The 21,571-nt window shown below is 36.1% G+C and overlaps 3 protein-coding genes across 3 annotated transcripts; all 3 read left to right on the top strand.

The window, feature by feature from the left end:
* Positions 1-1,081: 1,081 nt before the first annotated feature.
* Positions 1,082-3,199, top strand: LOC123912956 (cytochrome P450 71D11-like). The gene is made up of 2 exons (XM_045963546.1): positions 1,082-2,180; positions 2,471-3,199. Exons 1-2 carry the CDS (start codon positions 1,269-1,271, stop codon positions 3,098-3,100), a joined length of 1,542 nt encoding a protein of 513 aa, XP_045819502.1. The 5' UTR covers positions 1,082-1,268; the 3' UTR covers positions 3,101-3,199.
* Positions 3,200-6,122: 2,923 nt separating this feature from the next.
* On the top strand, positions 6,123-8,705 carry LOC123912957 (cytochrome P450 71D9-like). Its single transcript, XM_045963547.1, has 2 exons — positions 6,123-7,055; positions 7,503-8,705. The coding sequence occupies exons 1-2, from the start codon at positions 6,177-6,179 to the stop codon at positions 8,112-8,114; spliced, it is 1,491 nt and encodes a 496-aa protein (XP_045819503.1). The 5' UTR covers positions 6,123-6,176; the 3' UTR covers positions 8,115-8,705.
* Positions 8,706-19,123: 10,418 nt separating this feature from the next.
* Positions 19,124-21,110, top strand: LOC123912958 (cytochrome P450 71D9-like). The gene is made up of 2 exons (XM_045963548.1): positions 19,124-19,997; positions 20,383-21,110. The coding sequence occupies exons 1-2, from the start codon at positions 19,125-19,127 to the stop codon at positions 20,992-20,994; spliced, it is 1,485 nt and encodes a 494-aa protein (XP_045819504.1). The 5' UTR covers position 19,124; the 3' UTR covers positions 20,995-21,110.
* Positions 21,111-21,571: the final 461 nt, after the last annotated feature.

Here is a 21,571-nt window from a genome sequence, read left to right on the forward strand (position 1 = left end):
TATTTGCATTGACTTTTATTTTGTTTATTATGTTTAATAAATTAGCTATTTTATGTTCACAAATCCTAGTTCAACTGACAGAAATGTCGAAATTATTAGTGTCAGATATTATGACCGAAGTTCAATCCCCGATCCCTCCGATTTGTGTGTATGAGTTTTTAATGGTTTTGCCATTTGTTCAACCAACCGAAACAAAATAGCTATTTTATTACTAACTCCAACTCAAATTATAAATCATTTTAGCAATTTCAACAAATTAAGCAATATTATTGTACACTAGCGGCCGGACAGGGTGCGTTTCGCGCCTGTCTATGTCTATTATATAAATTTATGTAAAAAAAAATATTTTATGTTATTATAAAAAGCAAGGATATTATGTAAAAAAATTAAGAGATTTTTGCTGCTAAAAAAAATAAAAAGCAAGAATATTATTGGTATTATGAAAAATTTACATCAAAATTTTTTGTATCCTCTTTATATATAAGTATAGATTAAAACAATATCGAAAGAAAATAAAGTATTAAATAGTAAATGTTATATATAGCATTAATATTTTATTGATATTACAAAATAATTTATGATTTAAGATAATTGACCCATCTTCAAATTGAAATTAAAATACCGCAAAAATTGTAAAGTCCACTTCAGCAATATATATAGATTCAAAAATAGGTCGGGTGGAGTGTGGTGTGCGGATGCTTCTGGTTGGCTTGCCTTTGGTATTTTTGGTTTGCTTTCTCCCTCCCTTTCCCTTTTCTCTCTTTTGTTGTATTTGAGTAGTATTTCTTATACTCTCCTTGATTTTATTTTGTTATTTTATTGTACTGAACTCGATTGTCGTTTTCTTCATTTATATATATATATATATATATATATATATATATATATATATATATATATATATATATATATTGCCATTAAAAAAATTCAAAAATAGGTCTTTAAACTTTTGTTTTACATTGTCACCACTAGCTATGACTTATGAATAAAATACTAATTATTCCGGATATTCCATTATAAAATACAAGAAACGATTAGGTAGCATTTGTTGCGACATAAAAAAAAAAAAAAAATACTAATTGCAAAGATTCCAAAAAACAATACAAGCAACAAAAGGAACTAGAGAAAAACACTAATTGCAGAGAAGCCAGAGATTCCACAATGTTTCTATATATATGTGTATAAAGAATTAATGTTCTTCACCACTAAACTAGAAAAAGAAAAACTTGTTCAATTACTTAATTACTCTCTTCATATATTATCAACATATGGATCTTCAAACAATTTACCCTTTCACCATTTTGTTCATTTTCGTCATCTCAATCATTGTAACGCTAAAACTAATGAAGAAAAACAAAAAAATTGACTCAATTCCAAATATACCCCCAGGGCCATGGAAGCTACCTATCATAGGAAACATAGCTAATCTTATTGGCTCTCCACCACATAGAAAATTAAGAGATTTAGCAAAAAAATATGGACCTTTAATGCATCTTCAACTTGGTGAACTCTTTGTTGTTGTTGTTTCCTCAGCAGAACATGCTAAGGAAATAATGAAAACACATGATGTTATATTTGCGTCGAGGCCTCATACACTAACCTCAGAGATAATCTTTTATGAATCAACAGATATAGTTTTTTCACCTTATGGCGAATATTGGAGACAACTTCGAAAGATTTGTACCGTTGAACTTTTAAGTATAAAACGTGTTCAATCTTTTCGGCCAATAAGGGAACAAGAGATGGGTAATCTCGTCAAAAATATTGCTTCCGATGAAGGAAGAGTAGTTAATCTTTCTCAACAAGTTGTATCAATGATGTTTTCAATCACTTCAAGGGCAGTATTTGGAAAAAAATACATTGAGCAAGATGAGTTCATAGCGCAAGTAAGAGAAGTTATGCAGCTATCTAGTGGTTTCTATATTGGAGACTTGTTTCCTTCGACAAAATGGCTTCAAAACTTTAGTGGAATGAGATCTAAGCTTGAGAAGGTGCATCAAAATATTGATAGAATACTTGAGATGATTATCAATGATCATAAAGAAACAAAGTCAAGAACTAAAGATTGTTTAGTTGAAGGAGAGGAAGATTTGATTGATATTCTCTTGAAATTTGAAGAAGGTAGCAGCTGCAATCAGGAACTTTCATTAACTAAAAGAAATATCAAGGCTATACTCTTTGTAAGCATATATACTTTCTTCCAAAATCATATACATGTGAATAATTATTTTTCTGTAGGGTCTGTATGAATTGACTTATTTGAACTTATCCGCTGATATAGTTTATGATATGTTCATAACTTTTTTTCACCTTCTTCCGCAAGCTCTTTAGAATAGCTAATGAAAATAGCTTAAAGCTTATATGAAAATAATTGATACTTTAACACTTATATGATAAGCATAAGCACAAATTAAGTTGTATATCCAAAAAGAGCTATAACTTGATATGTTTTTTTTTTCCATCATTTAAGGATATCTTCACAGGTGGAAGTGACACAGCAGCAACTACAATAAACTGGACAATGGCTGAGATGATGAAGAATCCAAGAGTATTGAAGAAAGCACAAACTGAAGTGAGAATGATATTCGAAAAAACAGGAAAAATTGATGAAACATGCATTGATGAATTAAAATACTTAAAAGCAATTATCAAAGAGATTTTAAGAATTCACCCTCCAGTTCCTCTTTTAATTCCAAGGGAATGTGGACAAGCTTGTGAGATTGATGGATATCACATACCAATCAAAAGTAAGGTAATAATCAACGCTTGGGCGATTGGAACGGATCCAAAATATTGGACTGAGCCAGAGAGGTTTTATCCTGAGAGGTTTATTGATAGTTCTGTTGATTATAAAGGAACTAATTTTGAGTACATTCCGTTTGGTGCTGGAAGGAGAATTTGTCCGGGTATAAACTATGGTATGGCAAATGTGGAATTGACTCTTGCTTTGTTATTGTTTCATTTTGATTGGAAACTTCCTAATGGAATGAAAAGTGATGATTTAGATATGACTGAGCTGTTTGGAGCATCTGTTATAAGAAAGGATGACTTGTACTTGATTCCAATCAGTTATACTTCTTTGGAGTATAGTAGTGAATAGTGAAGTTTCTTCTTCTTCTTCTTTTTCTTGTAACGACAATTATCCAATGTATGACCAATAACATGACAAGAAAGTTGAAGTTTTTCGTACTCAATCATACTCAAGTGAAAATTATAATTTATCTACATTGCATCTCACTATAGTGAAAAACATATTTTCAGTTCAGTACGTAATATATTTTGGCATTAACATTATAACTCAAGGGGAGGAGTATACAATATGCTAATTTACTTTTAATAAAAGAAATTGTTCACTTTAATTAATTATTTATCATCATTAAAAAATGAAGAGATTGTTGAAATAATATGTGTTCAAAGCAATATATGGTTCATTGCTTTGATGATAACAAACATTTAACATAATTAACAAAAGAAACAATTATCTTATACTATGTGTTCTAGTGTATAGGTTTGAGTTCAAAGCATAAAATATGCATCCACATGTTCTCATAAGTTCATCTTCTCATGAACTTATCAGAACATGTCACAAATCTAGCAATACCACTTGTTAGAATTAAAGTTGATTCATAAACCCTAGAATCAATTATGTTAATCATCAAAAAATAAAACATAATTATAAGCAGAAGCGTACCCGAGTTTGCTATAGGTAATGGATTGAAGGTTATCAGGTATGTGATCTTCCAACTGTAGAATTTATTATGGGCTCATTGAATCTCCTCTGATGGGAATGAAGAGAAAACATTTTCTGATGAGCTGTCGTGTTCTATTTCTAATGGATGAAGAGAAAATATTATTTGCATTAATTTATCCGCTATATGCTATTTTTTACTAAAGAGATCCTAGAGCATTCAAGGGCCTCCTTAGCATAGGGATGGCAATGGGTAGGGTATGGGTAGGGTACTATTGTACCCATCCCCATACCCGCGGATTGAAAAAATACCCGTACCCATCCCCATACCCGCGTGGGTAACAACTTTTGCCCCCGTCCCCATACCCTATGGGTACCTAGGTACCCATACCCGTACCCGTTACCCGCATTTTTACTAAAATTAAATTGATCAATTATAAAATATTATATAATTTTAATAGAATTAAAAAAATTTCAAAGATTTTAATATTGACTAATGAAAATTATAAACAAAATTATTACTAACTTTACGTTAAAGTTCATATTTATGTTAAATATTCACATTATTTTTATATTATGTTATAAATAAATATTTTTATTAAAAATATGTAATAGTTTAGTAGAGTTATATTGTTTTAAATTGATTTACATATATTATAATATAATAATATAAATAAAATAAATAAATATATATTATGCGGGTATGGGGCGGGTTGGGTACTAAGGTACCTGTACCCGCACCCATACCCGTTCATTTTTGCGGGTAATTACCCATATCCGTGCCCGTACCCAAAATACGGGTTTTTACCCTACTCATTGTGGGTAATTTTTGCGGATATCCTCTGAGTATGGGTCAAATTGTCATCCCTACCTTAGCATTAGATGTATAGATACAAATACAAATAAATGGTGAGACACACTCACAACAAGTCAAACAACTTTTAGAGAAACGAATTAATTAAGATTGATGTCAGAAATTTATTTTTTTAATCTGTGTGCCGAAATTTTATGACTATTTATGAACCGGACCAAGTTAAAAACTTTGGGCAACTGTTCTCCACTAGACGAAGACTTAATTTGTGATGGGTGCATAATTGAATATGGTTGTGTGATTTTTATTAACATGATTGGATCACGTTAGATAAAATTATGTGATCGAATCTTGACTCCTAAATAACAATTGGATTGGATCACGTTTGAAGACGGAGAAAATATATATTTTATTTTAGTACACCGACTTCATCATTTCTTTACTTCGGAATGGAAACTTGTGATGGGTCCACAATCCATCAAGTGTATCCCACTAGTTTGTTGTATTTTTGTCAAACTTTAGTTGTTTGAATAACATAATTGACTTGAGCATTGGAATTTTTGTAAGTACATGTCCGGAAAAATAGGCATAGAGAAAATAAAAAAAATATAAGCACAACACAAAAATATAACGTGGAAATTTCAAAACCGGAAAATAAACTACGGCCGTTGTCAAAATCGACAACTAGAGAATATCATTATGTGAAAATTGTTACAACACATAGAATTCACTCTCAAACACCCCATGACCCCAATACACCCACACTCTCAAAGCAAATACCTAACTACATCTCACAACAGTATAACAAAAGAGTACAAGAGAAAAATAAAAAAGTCAGATATAAGCTTAAAGTGCTACCGACTGGTGCAATTACAAATAAAGAATTTAAGTTCATTATATAGCTTGATTCCCCCATTACTTCACCATTCTAAGCGATGTGGTACCTGTTCAATATAATTTTTTTGACCTTTTTTTCTTCTGTTAATTAGCAATGTGGGACTTACATTGCAATCAACCCCCAATTTGTACATCATCACCCATCTCAAGGAACAGCCACTGTTCTATGACGCATCATATCAACTTCGGCTGTCGTCTTCGGGTCCATACTCCATTATATAGTCTTTCTTGTATGGCTGCTTTTCATATTAATTAAACAAACTAGTTCTCTTGATCTAGAAGGATATGATCGAGATAATTAAAAATCAAGAAATAACGGAGAAGGTACGCAAGAGCTGAGAAAAGAGAGGTATATATATTTGATAAAGAAAAAATTCCCAATGAAAGAAACATAACAAACTTGAATTGGCTTAGCGGTCATGTTGACTTGGGATTTTATAGTGTATTTCTCTCAAGGTCTCATGTTCAATTTCCCTTGATGTTAATTTTAGTGGGTTAGTTTATACTGAAAAAAGAAAAAAAAAACTCTAGCTTTAAATTAAAGTGGACAGTAAAATTAGTCCCCTCAGATTATTCGAACTTAAGCCAGATACCGAGTTTAAATAAAAAAAGAAAAACATGGATAAATTTAAATATTGCTAGTACACCAAACATGTTTTTTCAACGTAATACACTAACAATATGATATTGATAAAAAATTATGAAATTTCTACGTTCTATATAATAGAGTTACAAAGAGTTTCATCAGAAAACAAAGAGAGCCATAATTCTGTTTCCAATATGACGGATCTTCAAATCCTATACTTTACATCCATTTTCTCCCTTTTCATTTTTGTGTTCATAGCAAACAAAATAGTAACCAAGAAATCTAACTCAACTCCAAATTTACCACCAGGTCCATTGAAGCTACCTATCATAGGAAACATACACAACCTTATAGGTTCACTTCCCCATCATAAGCTAAGAGACTTATCAACAAAATATGGACCTTTAATGCATCTAAAACTTGGTGAAGTTTCAACAATTGTAGTTTCATCATCAGAATATGCAAAAGAAGTGTTGAAAACACATGATCTTGTATTTGCATCAAGGCCTCCAATTCTAGCTTCAAAGATAATGAGTTATGATTCCCTTGGTATGTCTTTTGCACCTTATGGTGATTATTGGAGACAACTTAGAAAAATTTGTACTTTAGAACTATTAAGTTCAAAACGTGTCCAATCTTTTCAACCAATTAGAAGTGAAGAGATAAGCAATCTAATAAAATCGATTGCTTCAAAAGAAGGATCACAAATTAATCTCACCAAAGAAGTGTTTTCAACAATATTTACAATCACTTCAAGACTAGCCTTTGGAAAAAAGTGTAAGGAAAATCAGAAATTCATTTCGGTCGTAAAGGAAGCCGTGGAGGTTGCTGGAGGTTTTGAGTTGGGAGATTTGTTCCCTTCATTTAAATGGCTTCAACATATGTCTGGATTGAAGCCTAAGCTTGAAAAGTTGCACAAACAAGCTGACAAGATAATGCAAAACATTATTGATGACCATAGGGAGGCTAATAAATCAAGGGTCAATGAAGATGAAAAGATGGAGGAAGATCTTATAGATGTGCTATTGAATCAGGATTGTTTAAGTGATAATAGTGTCAAGGCAGTCATCTTGGTAAGCATATTAATATATTATACTTTAATTAATCTAAGTTGAACTATTTAGAGATTCTTTTTATCTTAAAAATATAATTAGAGATGAGATAATAGTGTGTTTGGAAAGAAAAAAAAAAGGGTTAATTTGCAATTTATAATTTTGGAAAAAAATAGGGGTGAATTTGCAATTTATAAAATTTGTAGGGGTTAATTTGAAAATTTTAAAATAGATGGGAGGAAAGAATTTTTCTCTTTCTTAACAAAATAAGAGTAAAAATGACTTAACTTATCAATATTTACGAGTTCTTAATCTATTTTTCAAATCTCTAAAATGATAAAAGATTTAGGACCAGAGTATGTATATATTATCTCTTATATTGGGATTGCCTAAAAAAATCTCATATATTGGGATGGATGATTTTTGGATATTAATCATTTTAACTAACTAGATTTCTTGATCATGAAGGATATGTATGGAGGTGGAAGTGAGACATCAGCTGCTACCATAGTATGGGCTGTGGCAGAGATGATTAAAAATCCAAGAATCATGGAGAAGGTACAAGCAGAGGTAAGAGAGGCATTTGATAAAGAAAAAATAACCAAAGAAAGTGACATAGAGAAGTTAAAATATTTAAAATATGTTGTAAAAGAGACATTGAGATTACACCCTCCAGGTGCATTTTTGCTTCCAAGAGAGTGCGGACAAGCATGTCAGATAAATGGATATGATATACCTTTTAAAAGCAAAGTCATCGTGAATGTTTGGGCCATTGGAAGAGATCCAAACCATTGGACTGACCCAGAAATTTTTTATCCTGAAAGGTTCATTGAAAATCTTGTAGACTATAAGGGTAATAATTATGAGTACATTCCATTTGGCTCTGGTAGAAGAATATGCCCGGGGATCATATTTGGTTTAGCCAATGTTGAATTTTCCCTTGCATTGTTGATGTATCACTTTGATTGGAAACTTCCCATTGGAGTGAAGAAAGAAGATTTAGACATGAGTGAGACTTTTGGAGTAACTATGGCTAAAAAAGAAGATTTATACCTTATTCCTTCCACTTATCATCCTTAGCCTACTCTAGCAAGCCAACAAAAAAACAAGACAAGGCGAAACAAAATTTGATGCAAGGCAACTGTCCATCACGAATAGAAGAAAGTTCCGGTAGTACAGATGATGAATATACGGATGAAGAATTCGAAGCACTGGAAATTTGGGAAATCGGTAAAATCTTAAATTTGAAGGCATAAAATGATAACGAGTATGTTGTAAAAAGATCGTTCAATGCATGCGCAGAAGCAATAGAAAACGAAATAAGAGCGCGCTAATGCTGCATTGGTTAGAGTTAGCTAACTTTGAATTGCTGTGATTGTTGTTGCTTATTGGCTTCCTTCCATGTGTTTTTTGGAGGGCTGCTTGTAGGGTGTGTTAGGGTGTAGTGGTTGCTGCATTTGGGTTTCAGTCTCTTGGTGTTATATTTTTGTTGGTGTGTTTTTTTTCCTCTTCCTCCCCTTCTTAGAAGGCATGGAAGTTTTGTCTTTCGTGGCTTTGCCTTGTTTTTTTTAACGCTTAATTGCATGTATAGTCCCTTATGTTTATTTTAAGTTTTAATTTGGTCTATTATGTTTAAAAAGTTTCAAATTGATTCTTTTAGTCAAATTTTTATTTAAATCGTCTACGTGACTAATTATGGATTTGCATATGCGGACAACTTAGGAAGGTACTATGTGAAAGTTATAGAAAAAATTAATTCAAAATTTAACAAAAAATTATAAAAAATTAACTTAAAATTTAACGAAAATGACGAACTTATATTAAAATCAATATAACATAAGGGACAAAACATGAAACTTTTTAAACATAAGAGACCAAATTAAAAACTAAAATAAACATAAGGGACTAAATATGCAATTAAGTTTTTTTAATGATAGATATATATATTATATATTAATATAACTTGTTGGCTTTGTTATGTTGAGTCTTTTTTCTTGATAAGGAAATAATTATGTTTTTATGTGTGTATGGCAAGATTTTAAATCTTTGGAAATGAAACTATTATTATAGTTTGCAATATAGTTGTCCGGTCAAGAATTTTTGTTTTGTTGCTTCTCATTGATCGGATTCTATCCATAAATAGAATTTTAGTACTATAGCAATTAAGAAAAATGCTCAATGCAGCTAAGCTATCCATAAGTAGTATTATAATACTATACAATTTTTTTTTGTCAAGTATACTAGTGGTTGGAAAAATCCAAGTTAAATGTGAATAAGTGAAGTATCTCGAGTTCGAACTCGGGCTCATGCACATAAAGTGCGATGTCCATACCAACTGAGCTATGCTCGTGGAGACTACTCCCTCCGTACCACAATATATGTCACTTTGGGGGAAAAATTTGTACCACAATATATGTCGCTTTATATTACCAATGAAGCATTTAATGCTATTTTTCTTATTATACCCTTAACTATTTATTACTCTCTCTTCTTTCCATTCTTCAATTTTTTTTTTCCATACCATAAATGAAGGACAATTTTGTAAATCAACTCATAATCTCTCTTTTCCATACAACATTAATTGTCTTTTGTTAATATGTGTAAAAGTGTCAAAACGACATATATTATAATACGGAGGGAGTACTATACAAATATTCTTTTTTTTTTTGAACGGCAAAGACTACACAAATACTCTAATTCCTACAATTTATATACAATAATTGATAATGACAGCTAAGCATATATTCAGCAACAATAAGAATCTTAGTGATGACAAAATCACAACAATAATTAAATATATCATTAAATTACAACATTAATTAAGATTACAACAATAATTAGAGATTAGATAATTAAAATCACAACAATAATTAGCATTTAAATTGATAATGGAGCAGGATATTCTTTATTGACATTCCCTCCGGAGAAAATTTAAAATGATGTTGGTGTAGTGTTGGGAATAGGCTGTATAAGGGCCTTCGGCCTGGTCTGGCTTGTTTATTAAAAGTGTCAGATTTAAGTCTTAAAAAGAGTTTATTTATATAAATAGACCAGACTCATGCTTCTAAAAAAACCTACAAAGCCTGATAGACTGGTCTGTTTATATTTAATAATTATTATTTATATTTATATAATATTATTATTATTTTTTTACGGTAAGAATATAATATTATTATTTATATCTTGTAAAAAATATATTATTTTTTTACAAAGAAAAAATATATTATTTAGACAAAATATTTCAGCACAATTCACAAATCATCGGGTTAACATTAGTGCTTAGTAAACAATTTGTATTATGGCATACTTAATAGATTTTGTCGTAATCATATTTGTTATTTTATTAGCTTTTAATTACCGTGTTAATTATTTTATTAGTTTTTTCTTAATGTCGTAGAAATTATAAAAATTTAAACGTGAAATAAGCTTTAAGGTCTGTTTGGCCTATTTAAAAAGACTATATAGAGGCTTTTATATAACACAGACTTTTAAATAGGATTAAAGGTCAGGCCAGGCGAAAAAAAATAATATTTAATAAGCCGTAAACCAGACTTAGGCTTGAAGAAAAATCTCAGGCTTGTCAAAGTCTGGCCTGTTCCCAACCATATGGGTGGTCAAGCATCAATTTCCTGATGTGAAATTGATGCACAAGTTCAAATAACATTGATCGTGTAGACCAGAATGATGCGACTTCGCCGGCGTTTTGCGGTGGTTGAGAGCGTTTGGGACCCCTGTTGGAGCGGAGGGGGGTTGTGTACCTGCAGGCACTCCGACGCTCAAGTCAGTATGTGTGTAAGGTTTTCTTAGCTATAACAATGCGTACCTTTGCAAATGAAGTGAGATGCATATATATAGCCCCCAGCGCTGGGCTAAGGCCCTTGATGGCATTAATGGCCATCAAGTGGCTGCCGGAAAACGGCTTGGAGGCCTTGATGGGCAGTAAATGCTCATCATTCCGGTTTACGGCCGTTACAATACGCAAGGGTATCTGACCGTTAGGACGTGCTCGGATGGTATGTGTGTTCGACACCCTCTGATGCTCGAGCTCTAAGCTCGGCCCAGAACAGGAGCCCCCCAAGTCGTTATGCTCGTAGGCGAGGGTAATGACTTGAAGCTTTATCGGTTCATCTCGATTTGCCGAACGTAACAGATCCGAGTTGGGCAGCTGAATTTTCGCAGTGTTCCCGTGGTCAAAGTCAAGCTTTGGAAAGGGAAAATCGTTTATTCCAAGTGGTCAATCCTAGGTATCTGTAGCCGCCTCTCGCACTTATGGGATGTCAGGTGTGGTGACTGGTCCTTTGGGCGGCAAGTTTTGCTATAAATACTTGCTTATCCTTTGGCTTCCCATATCCTGAGTTTGAAGGCTAGCGATGGATAATAGGGATTCCAAGAAGGTTGTTGCTGATGGTTCTGAGTCTCGAAGAGGGAAAAAGAGAGTGGAAGTTCCTAAGCCTGCACCGGCTCGTTCTCAAAAGGGGAAAGAAGCTAAGGTGATGCTCCCTTCCTCGGATACTTCTGATACCTCAAGTTCCGACGAATCGGCGGATTTCATTGGGGCAATCGAGGAGTTCCTGAGGGCTCATCAATCTCCCCACCTCTATCCTCCTGGCCCTGCCTCTGGTGAAGGTGGGTCTCAGGTTGGGAAAGAGGCTAAGATATGGCCAGAGGAGGTGTTGTGGACTGATTCGGATTCCGCAATTAGTTCAGGTTCCGAGCGCGAGGATTAGGTGCTCGGTTCCCTTGTAATTCTCTTCCCTTTGTAGTGGATTTATCATTAATAAAATAATTCTCCTTTGATTTTTCCCGAGCATAGTTTATTTGCACTCATGCTTTATATATGCCTTTAATTTAAATGATGTTGAGCTCATATTTAAATGATACCGAGCAGACTTTTCGACTGAAAACCGTACTCTCTTTTCGAGCATGTTTTCGATTTTACCAATTTGTCGAGGATCACGGTGTTCCTATTCGGTTTGTCTGAATTTGGTTAATTTTTCTTTGATTAAGTTTAAATATTCCGTGAGTCGCTCGTCTTTTGTTTGGTATTCCCCGGTTATTTGTGATGCGACGAGCTGTGAGTCCGTGAATATTTTAATTTCCTCAGCTTCCATATCCTGAGCCAACCTTAATCCTGCCAAGAAAGCTTCGTATTCGGCTTGGTTGTTTGTGGTTGGAAAGGCGAGCTCGAGTGAAACTTCTATGAGCGCTCCTTCACCGCTTTCGAGTATGATACCCGCACCACTCCCCTGTGGATTCGAGGATCCATCTACGAAGATGGTCCATTTGTTTTTGTCCGGGGTAGATGGTGTGGTCATCTCGGCTATGAAGTCTGCTAGCACTTGGGCTTTTAAAGCCTTTCTGCTTTCGAAAAAGATTTCGAATTCGGACAACTCGAGCGACCATTTTAGCATTCGTCCTGTCATATCCGGCCTCGCAAGGAGTTGCTTGATCGGTTGATCAGTTCGAACCACGATGGAGTGAGCTAAGAAATAGTGTCTTAGCTTCCTCGCGGCCATGACTACTGCTAAGGCCGTTTTTTCAATCTGTAAGTACCGGAGTTCTGGTCCTTGCAGAGCCTTGCTCACGAAATAGACAGGTTTTTGCCCTTGCTCGGTTTCTCTTATGAGAACAGCGCTGATGGCCTCCGATGCTACGGCGAGATAAAGATATAAGGTTTCCCCTTCGTTGGGTCGCGTTAGGACTGGGGGTTCGGATAATGCTCGTTTTAAGTGTTGTAGCGCATCCTCGCATTCCTTTGTCCATTCGAATGCGGATTCTTTTCTAAGTAATTTGAATAAAGGTAGCGCGTGTTGAGCGGATTTTGCGACAAAACGAGATAAGGCGGTGAGCATCCCGTTTAATGATTGGATAGATTTCTTTGAGTCCGGCGTAGGGAATTCAAAGAATGCTCTGCATTTATCGGGGTTAGCTTCGATTCCTCTTTCAGTTAAGTAAAACCCGAGGAATTTCCCAGCTTTTACGCCGAACGTGCATTTTTCAGGATTGAATCTCATGTTATACTTTCTCGCTTGGTCGAACACTCTTTTTAGATGGGCTGTATGATCGACTTCCTCTTTGGATTTGACGATCATATCATCCATGTAGACTTCGAGCATGTCACCGATTTCATTATTGAAGACTTTGTTCATCATCCTTTGGTATGTGGCGCCTGCGTTTTTAAGCCCGAAAGGCATTACGTTGTAATAATAATTACCGGATTCGGTCATAAACGCTGTTTTCTTTTTATCGATTTCAGCCATTTTTATTTGATTATAACCCGAGTACGCATCCATAAACGATAGTAATTTAAATCCTGATGAATTATCTACTAATTTGTCTATGTTAGGTAAAGGGTAAGCGTCTTTAGGGCAAGCCCTATTAAGATCGGTATAATCAACACACATGCGCCATTTTCCATTCGATTTCTTGACAAGTACAACATTGGATAGCCAGGTGGTATACCTAGCTTCCGAAATGAAATTTGCCTCGAGGAGGTCTTTTACAGCTTTTTCGGCAGCCTCCGCTTTTTCGGGAGACTGCTTCCTACGCCGCTGAACAACGGCACTAGCCCTAGGATCTAAAGTCAGCTGGTGACAAGCGACCTCAGGGTCGATACCGGGCATCTCTGCAGCGCTCCAGGCGAACAGTTCAGCATTGTCCTTAAGGCAGGCGACCAGCTGCTTTTTGACCAAGTCGGGGAGTCCAGTTCCAATCTTGATTCCTTTGAGGGGGTCTTCGCCTAAGGGCACAAGTTCGAAATCTCCGTCCGGGATGGGGCGATAGATTTTCTTTTCAGCGTCGGTGAGGTCCTTTTGTTTTTCTTCTTGATGCTCCTTTTTTGTGAGTCGAGCATCGATGTCGACGGAACCTCCAACAGTGTTTACCCCCGGATTTTTCTTTTCAGTTTTCTTGGGGGTTGCCACGGTGCTCAGATTTTTTGCCGCGGCCTCGAAGCATCTCCTCGCAGCAGCTATGTCGCCGTTGATGGTGGCGACCTGGCCGTCCAGTGTGTAGTATTTCAGCTTCAGGTGAACAGTGGACGACACAGCGAACAGCTCCGCTAAAGTAGTTCTGCCGATGATGCAGTTATACAGCGAAGGACAGTCGACGACCATGAATTGTGTCCTCACGGATTTCATTGCCTTCTCCTCACCGAAGGTGACGATGAGATCCACGTATCCCCAAGGTTTGGTAGTCGACCCATTGAACCCCTGAAGGTCGGGTCCTACATATGGAACCAAGTTCTTCTCTGACAGCTGTAGAGTTTTGAATAGCCCCGAGTACATTACGTCGCACGAGCTCCCCTGATCTACGAGGATGCGGTGGACGTCGAAGTTTGCCATGCGAGCCCTCACCAACAGTGGTATTTGATAGTTTGGTGAGCCCCCAGGAACTTCTGATTTGTAGAAGGCCAGCGGGTCGGAGTCCCCCTCAGGTTTGGTGATGGTGATGGGAGTCACCGAGCAAACGTTCTCCAGCTCCTCGAACTTCCTTTTTACCGATCCGAGGGTGATTTTGTTTAGCCCTCCACCTGTTATCACCAGTGCTTTTGGGAAATTTTCCCATGAGCCATTCAGGTGGGCGTTGAAATGCCTTAGGAGCGCTCCCTCGTCTGACCCCGGGGATGGGAGTGGAATTTCAGGTGCTGAGATGGCAAGCGCCTGAGGGACGATGCCTCTGTTTTCCTGCTCGGGAACATCAATGGCCATTGCGACCTCTTGAGGCTCCCGCCTTTGTTGTTGTTGTTGTTGTTGTTGTGCTTGTTCGTCGTTCTGAACATATCTTCGGGCATAACCCTTCTGTATCAGAATCTCGATGGCATCTTTTAAGTGGACACAGTCCTCAGTGACGTGTCCATGGCTTTTATGATAGCGACAAAATTTCGTCCTATCAGTATTTGCCTTCATGGGCTGCTGTCTCGGGAAGTGGATCCCAGCCTTTTTGAAGTCCGCAGCGGAGACTTCGGCGAAAATGCGATCTCTTGACGCATTCAGTGGAGTATATGTTGTGAATTTTCCCCGAGGAGGTTTGGAATCTTTTATCCTTTCCTCCCTTTGCTTTTCGTTACCTCTTCGTGAGGTCCCAGCTTCGTCCTTTTCATGGTTCCTGGTTTTTTCTTGACTTTTCGGCCTTCTTATATCTTTGGCCCTTTGTTTCTCCTCGTAGGTAATGTACTTCTTCGCCTTTTCGAAGAACGCGTCCAGCGTTTTCGGCTCTTCGATACCGACAGCTTTAGCAAAGTCGCTGTCTGGATGTAATCCCCTGTCGAGGAGATACAGCTTCATGCTCTCATCGACCTTCACTTCAACGGCTGCCTTGTTGAACCGTTCGAGGTAGGCCCTTAGGGGCTCGTTTTCGCCTTGGATGATGGCCTCGAGGGTTGCTTCAGTTTTTGGATGACGCCTCGAGGAAGTGAAGTGAGCCCGGAAGCGGGCGCACAGGTCCGACCAAGAGTCTACGGATCCTGGCGCCAAGCTCTTGTACCAAGCCATAGCGCCTTTCCTCAGAGTTGTGGGAAAGAGCTTACACTTGATAGAGCCTCGTACATTTCTGTACTCGAGGAGAGCTTCAAGATTTTCGATGTGCTCGTCCGGGTCCGTCGAGCCATCGTAGGTATCCATTGCCGGTGGTTTTTCGAGTCCGACCGGTAGGGGGAGTTCTCGGATCCTTCGGGAGAGGGGGCCTTGGTGATTGTCTCTCTCTTCCGGGGATCGGTTCCTTTGGCGACGAGGAGGGTTGTCCCTTCTAGGGGAATGTCTCCTCGGCGGGGTGGAGTTTCGAGATATAGCCTCGTTTCTCCTTTCGCTTCTGTGGCGAGGTGGTGAGCGAGACCTGGAGTAGGTTCTGCTTCTCACTGGTGTGGGTGAACGGCGAGCTGGACGAGCTTGCGCCGTGATCCTCGACTCGGCAATTGCGTCGATGCGACGGCTTTGTTGCTCGAGCCTTTGATTCTGCTGCTCGAATCGCTGGTTCTGTTGCAGCAGCAAGTCTGACTGGCGGTTGATTGCATTGACCAGCGCAGCCATCATTTCTTGCATGGGAACGCCCGGAGGGATAGCCGCTGCCGGAGTCGCCTGTGGCGGGGTAGCCACAGGGATCTGCGGTTCTTCTGGGTTGTAGGGCTCGTAATGCGCGTTTTGCTCTCCCTGGCCATCTTCCGTTACGGAGGCGAATTGGCCGTCCCCTGGGTGGTACGCTGCGTAATCCATCGGTGATCCATGGTTCTCCGCCACTTGCTCCGGGATTTGATGGTTGTTAACGCCAGCCATTGGTCGTGAAAGGGTGTTTTGAGGAAGTTTTTTAGTTTTTGGTTTGAATAAACAGGGAAACTATCGTTCCCACAGACGGCGCCACTGATCGTGTAGACCAGAATGATGCGACTTCGCCGGCGTTTTGCGGTGGTTGAGAGCGTTTGGGACCCCTGTTGGAGCGGAGGGGGGTTGTGTACCTGCAGGCACTCCGACGCTCAAGTCAGTATGTGTGTAAGGTTTTCTTAGCTATAACAATGCGTACCTTTGCAAATGAAGTGAGATGCATATATATAGCCCCCAGCGCTGGGCTAAGGCCCTTGATGGCATTAATGGCCATCAAGTGGCTGCCGGAAAACGGCTTGGAGGCCTTGATGGGCAGTAAATGCTCATCATTCCGGTTTACGGCCGTTACAATACGCAAGGGTATCTGACCGTTAGGACGTGCTCGGATGGTATGTGTGTTCGACACCCTCTGATGCTCGAGCTCTAAGCTCGGCCCAGAACAAACATTAATTAAAATATTTGTAGGTTGAAGTTGTAATGTGACAAGAGGAAGAGATATAACATGATTTTCTAATGTTTTTCGAATATAATGACAATCCACCGCAATATCCTTTACGTCTTTGTGAAAATTTGAATACACTTAAATTGTCAGTAAGGAGGGGAGAGTGAATTGTCTTCAATGACAATTTCACCGAAGGTCGGAAGGGATTCAATGTGGATCTCAACTTTCCAAATGCATTATTTTTAATTGAATTACTATAGCAAAAAAATGGTAAGAATTACAATGGACAAAATTTACACAGAAGAGAATCTCTTGCCCAGCAAAAAGTGGTGTGTGTTAAGAAAACCTAGAGACTTCCCAACAACGACAAACAACAAAATCTAGTAAATTGATTTCCATGTATCGAGACAAACAGTCCAATTTGCATCATTATAAACCAACCAAACACTCAGACTTCCTAGCAAAAAAAAAAAAATAGGCAACCACCTTTTAAGAGTCGTCTGATTAATTAAACAGCCCAGATCATATCCTATTTTTTTTGTTTGTTGCTGCGTTGGGCCTTCTTGTGGGTTGGGCCTGTATTCTTTCATGCTACATGCACCTCTCCTGCTTACTTTATGCACTCTTGTGATGTTATTTATTTTTTTATTTATTTATTATCTAATTTATTTAATTTGTTTAATTTAAACCAAAAAAATGATAAAAATGATAAAAACCTACAAAACAAATTGTAATTAAATAATTTGGATTTAAAATGAGACCGACAGGTTTACATCTGCTAAACCCTCGAATGACCGAACGTTGGTAGTGTGCTTTGCTTATCGGTTGTTTGTCTTTCGCAAATAAAATTAAAAAATAAAATTGGATTAAAAAGAGGACCGACGGGTTTACATCCGTTAATCCCTCGCTCATCCCTCAAATAATCGAATGATAAAGCTAGATAAACTAATATTAATCTTCTTTGGTATTTTCGAAATCTCATCCTATTTGGTATGTTAAATGGTTTCGAGATATTATACACTGAAACCATTAGTATTGTTAAATGGTTATATATATATATACTATTTATACAATATTATTTTGGAAACCATTATGCTGGTTAAATTGTTTTAGAGAGTTAAACAGTAAAACCATTTGTATTGTAAAATGGTTTTATGTGTTTACTGAAACCGATATTGTGTTTTTAGGGTTTTAAAAATCTTGGAAACCATTATGCTGGTTAAATGGTTTCAAATAGTTATACACTGAAACCATTTGTATTTTAAAATGGTTTTACACTAAATGGTTTAATGATTTTAAATACTGATTATTACTGAAACCATAAGTATGGTTTAATGGTTTTGATAGTTTTCTATGTGAAACCAAAATAATTTTCTAATGGTTTTGTAATAAAACAAAAAACCAATGGTTTCGCTAATGATTTATGTTAATTGTAATAAATTAAACCATAATTACAATATATGTTTTAGTATGTAATTTTAAATTAAAATATGACTATATATATAATCATCCAACACAATTAATTGAAAATAGATTCTTATAATATGTACTTCAAAGGAACAAAAGTTATTATTTAATTGAAAATGGGGGGCACGTTAGAAATTTGGGGGATGTGCTAGAAATCTGGAGGAGGAAAAAAAATTGGGGGGCACGCTAGAAATCTGGGGGAGGAAAAAAAATCTGGGGGGCTCGTAAGAAATCTAGGAGAAAAAAAAATTGGGGGGTGCGCTAAGAAAATGTGGGGCGCGCGAGTAATGGGGTAGCATATGGGGGTGCGTTGAGTAATTTTCATTGTTTATACATTGTGCATAACGATGAAGTTTATGCACCATAACTACACCCTATCCTAAGAGCATAAGGAACTCAATATCGAAATATTTTTCATAAAATTTGTGTATTTAGCTTTTTAAATGTCATAATATTGTGTTTTTCAATGCAAAAATATTATTTGTAGGATTTCTAACATGTGTTCTTAGGACACACATTAGCAAGACTCTTTATTTATTTATTTATTTATTTATATTTTGTCGTAAATCGAATGTTTCCTGCATGCTCAAGTCAGAATCATGATATTGATTATGATAAAAGAAACTTGTGTCATTTTATCTAAACACTCTTGAGTAGTTGTAAGTTTTATTTATTTATTGCAAAACAAAAAAAAAATTAATGTTTGACCTATTCGTGCAAGACCTATTTAAATAAATTTTTAATTTTTTAATGAATAAAATGAAAATTTCATCCTATAGACCAAACACTTTTTTAGCGTTTGATATAGTATATATTAGAGTTGCAAACAGAGTTTTATCACAACATAATTCTACTTCTATTTCCCAAATGGATCTTCAAATCCTATACTTTACATCCATTTTCTCCCTTATCACTTTTTTGTTTATTGCACACAAAAAAGTGACCAAGAAATCTGACCCAACTCCAAATTTACCACCAGGTCCATTGAAACTACCTATCATAGGAAACATACACAACCTTATAGGTTCACTTCCCCATCATAAGCTAAGAGACTTATCAACAAAATATGGACCTTTAATGCATCTAAAACTTGGTGAAGTTTCAACAATTGTAGTTTCATCATCAGAATATGCCAAAGAAGTGATGAAAACACATGATCTTATTTTTTCATCAAGGCCTTCTATTCAAGCTTCAGAGATAATGAATAACTCTCTTGGTATTGCTTTTGCTCCTTATGGTGATTATTGGAGACAACTTAGAAAAATTTGTACTTTAGAGCTATTAAGTTCAAAACGTGTCCAATCTTTTCAACCAATTAGAAGTGAAGAGGTAAATAATCTAATCAAATGGATTGCTTCAAAAGAAGGATCACAAATTAATTTAACCAAAGAAGTGTTTTCAACAATTTCTACAATCATTTCTAGGACAGCTTTTGGGAAGAAGTGCAAGGACAATCAGAAATTCATATCATTGGTGAAGGAAGCCAGTAAAGTTGCTGGAGGTTTTAATTTGGGAGATTTATATCCTTCTTATAAATGGCTTCAAAATATATCTGGGTTGAAGCCTAAGCTTGAAAAGTTACACAAACAAACTGATAAGATTTTGCAAAACATTGTTGATGAGCATAGGGAGGTTAATAAATCAAGGGTCAATGAAGATCATGGTGAGGAAGATCTTGTTGATTTGCTATTGAAACAGGAATATTGTTTAAATGATAATTGTGTCAAGGCTGTGATCTTGGTAAGTATATTACTCCCTCCGGTTCTTTTAGAAAAGATTTTGTATCTTTTTTATAAAACTCATTTTAAATTTTTGACTAAATTAGTTATCTCTTAACCGCAAAACTTCCAATTACTTTACCTGCTTATTTACCGTAACCAACAAGTAACTGTAATCGAAAAGGGGTTGGAACCACACTTGATGTTAAAATTGACTTTCGAATCAGATTAAGCTGTCCAATGAACTGAATACTGATAGTGAAAACAAAAAACAAAATTGGAAAACCAATATCGTTATTAACACATTCAATATACAATTATTCTTAAGGATATATATGTATAATCTCTTATATTGGGCTGGATGCTTTTGAAATAAATTTAACAAACTAGATCTCTTAATTCTGAAGGATATATATGGAGCTGGAAGTGATAGTTCAGCTTCTACCATAACATGGGCAATGGCAGAAATGATTAAAAATCCAAGAATAATGGAGAGGGTACAAGCTGAGTTAAGAGAGGTATTTGATAAAGAAAGAAAACCCAATGAAAGTGACTTGGATAAATTAAAATATTTAAAATATGTTGTGAAAGAGACTTTGAGATTACATCCTCCGGGAGCACTTTTGCTTCCAAGAGAATGTGGACAAACATGCAAGATAAATGGTTATGACATACCTTTTAAAAGCAAAGTTATAGTGAATGCTTGGGCTATTGGAAGAGATCCAAATCATTGGGATGACCCGGACAAATTTTATCCTGAAAGATTCATTGAAAGTAGTGTAGACTATAAAGGTAATAATTTTGAGTTCATTCCATTTGGTGCTGGAAGAAGAATGTGCCCTGGGGTCACGTTTGGTTTGGTCAACGTTGAGTATCCACTTGCATTGTTGATGTATTACTTTGATTGGAAACTTTCGAATGCAAAGAAAAATGAAGATTTAGATATGAGTGAGACTTTTGGAGTAGCGGTTACTCGAAAAGATGATTTATTCCTTATTCCTATCACTTATCATCCTTAGATACCCCAAATATTAATCGGAAGTGAATAATGATAGTAATGATCATTAGTTTGATTTACGGACAATATTGTGGTGATAATGATCGTAATGCCAAAGGTATATCATTACTACACAACAAAAAAGAACCAGTTGTGTGTTTAGTTTTTTTCTTTAATCTTGATAAAAAAAAATTTTGCATTTATGTGTAAGATTTACTTATATATACATACATACATACAATATTAATGTAAAATGTTACTCATGGTTTTATCAAAAAAAAAAAATGTTACTCGTGGTGAAAACAAAAAAAATGTTTTGAAGATGTATTTAAAAATGTACGGCATATTATTTAATGAATATGATAAATCATGTGCTTTTAACTTAATAAATCATGATGTGACAACACACTACAAGAAACAAGTGTTTTAGCATCAACTAAAAATGGATGCTACAACTAAAAAATTGACGCTACCAACTACTATTTAGCGACAGCGTCAGACGCTAAAACTATTGAAATTAAACGCTAGCGTGAAGCGTCATCTTAATGTTACTTAGCGCTAGCTCTTTCATACAAATATTTTTCAGGCATATTGTCATC

The sequence above is a fragment of the Trifolium pratense genome, linkage group LG3 (assembly GCF_020283565.1).
Source record: "Trifolium pratense cultivar HEN17-A07 linkage group LG3, ARS_RC_1.1, whole genome shotgun sequence".
NCBI classification, from domain to species: domain Eukaryota; kingdom Viridiplantae; phylum Streptophyta; class Magnoliopsida; order Fabales; family Fabaceae; genus Trifolium; species Trifolium pratense.

Bases quoted from the DNA above. Each gene is read 5' to 3' on its own strand.
- LOC123912956 (XM_045963546.1), top strand. From the start codon at position 1,269: ATGGATCTTCAAACAATTTACCCTTTCACCATTTTGTTCATTTTCGTC. The intron at 2,181-2,470 runs GTAAGCATATAT...CCATCATTTAAG, and splicing joins ATATCAAGGCTATACTCTTT to GATATCTTCACAGGTGGAAG.
- LOC123912957 (XM_045963547.1), top strand. From the start codon at position 6,177: ATGACGGATCTTCAAATCCTATACTTTACATCCATTTTCTCCCTTTTC. The intron at 7,056-7,502 runs GTAAGCATATTA...TTGATCATGAAG, and splicing joins GTGTCAAGGCAGTCATCTTG to GATATGTATGGAGGTGGAAG.
- LOC123912958 (XM_045963548.1), top strand. From the start codon at position 19,125: ATGGATCTTCAAATCCTATACTTTACATCCATTTTCTCCCTTATCACT. The intron at 19,998-20,382 runs GTAAGTATATTA...TTAATTCTGAAG, and splicing joins GTGTCAAGGCTGTGATCTTG to GATATATATGGAGCTGGAAG.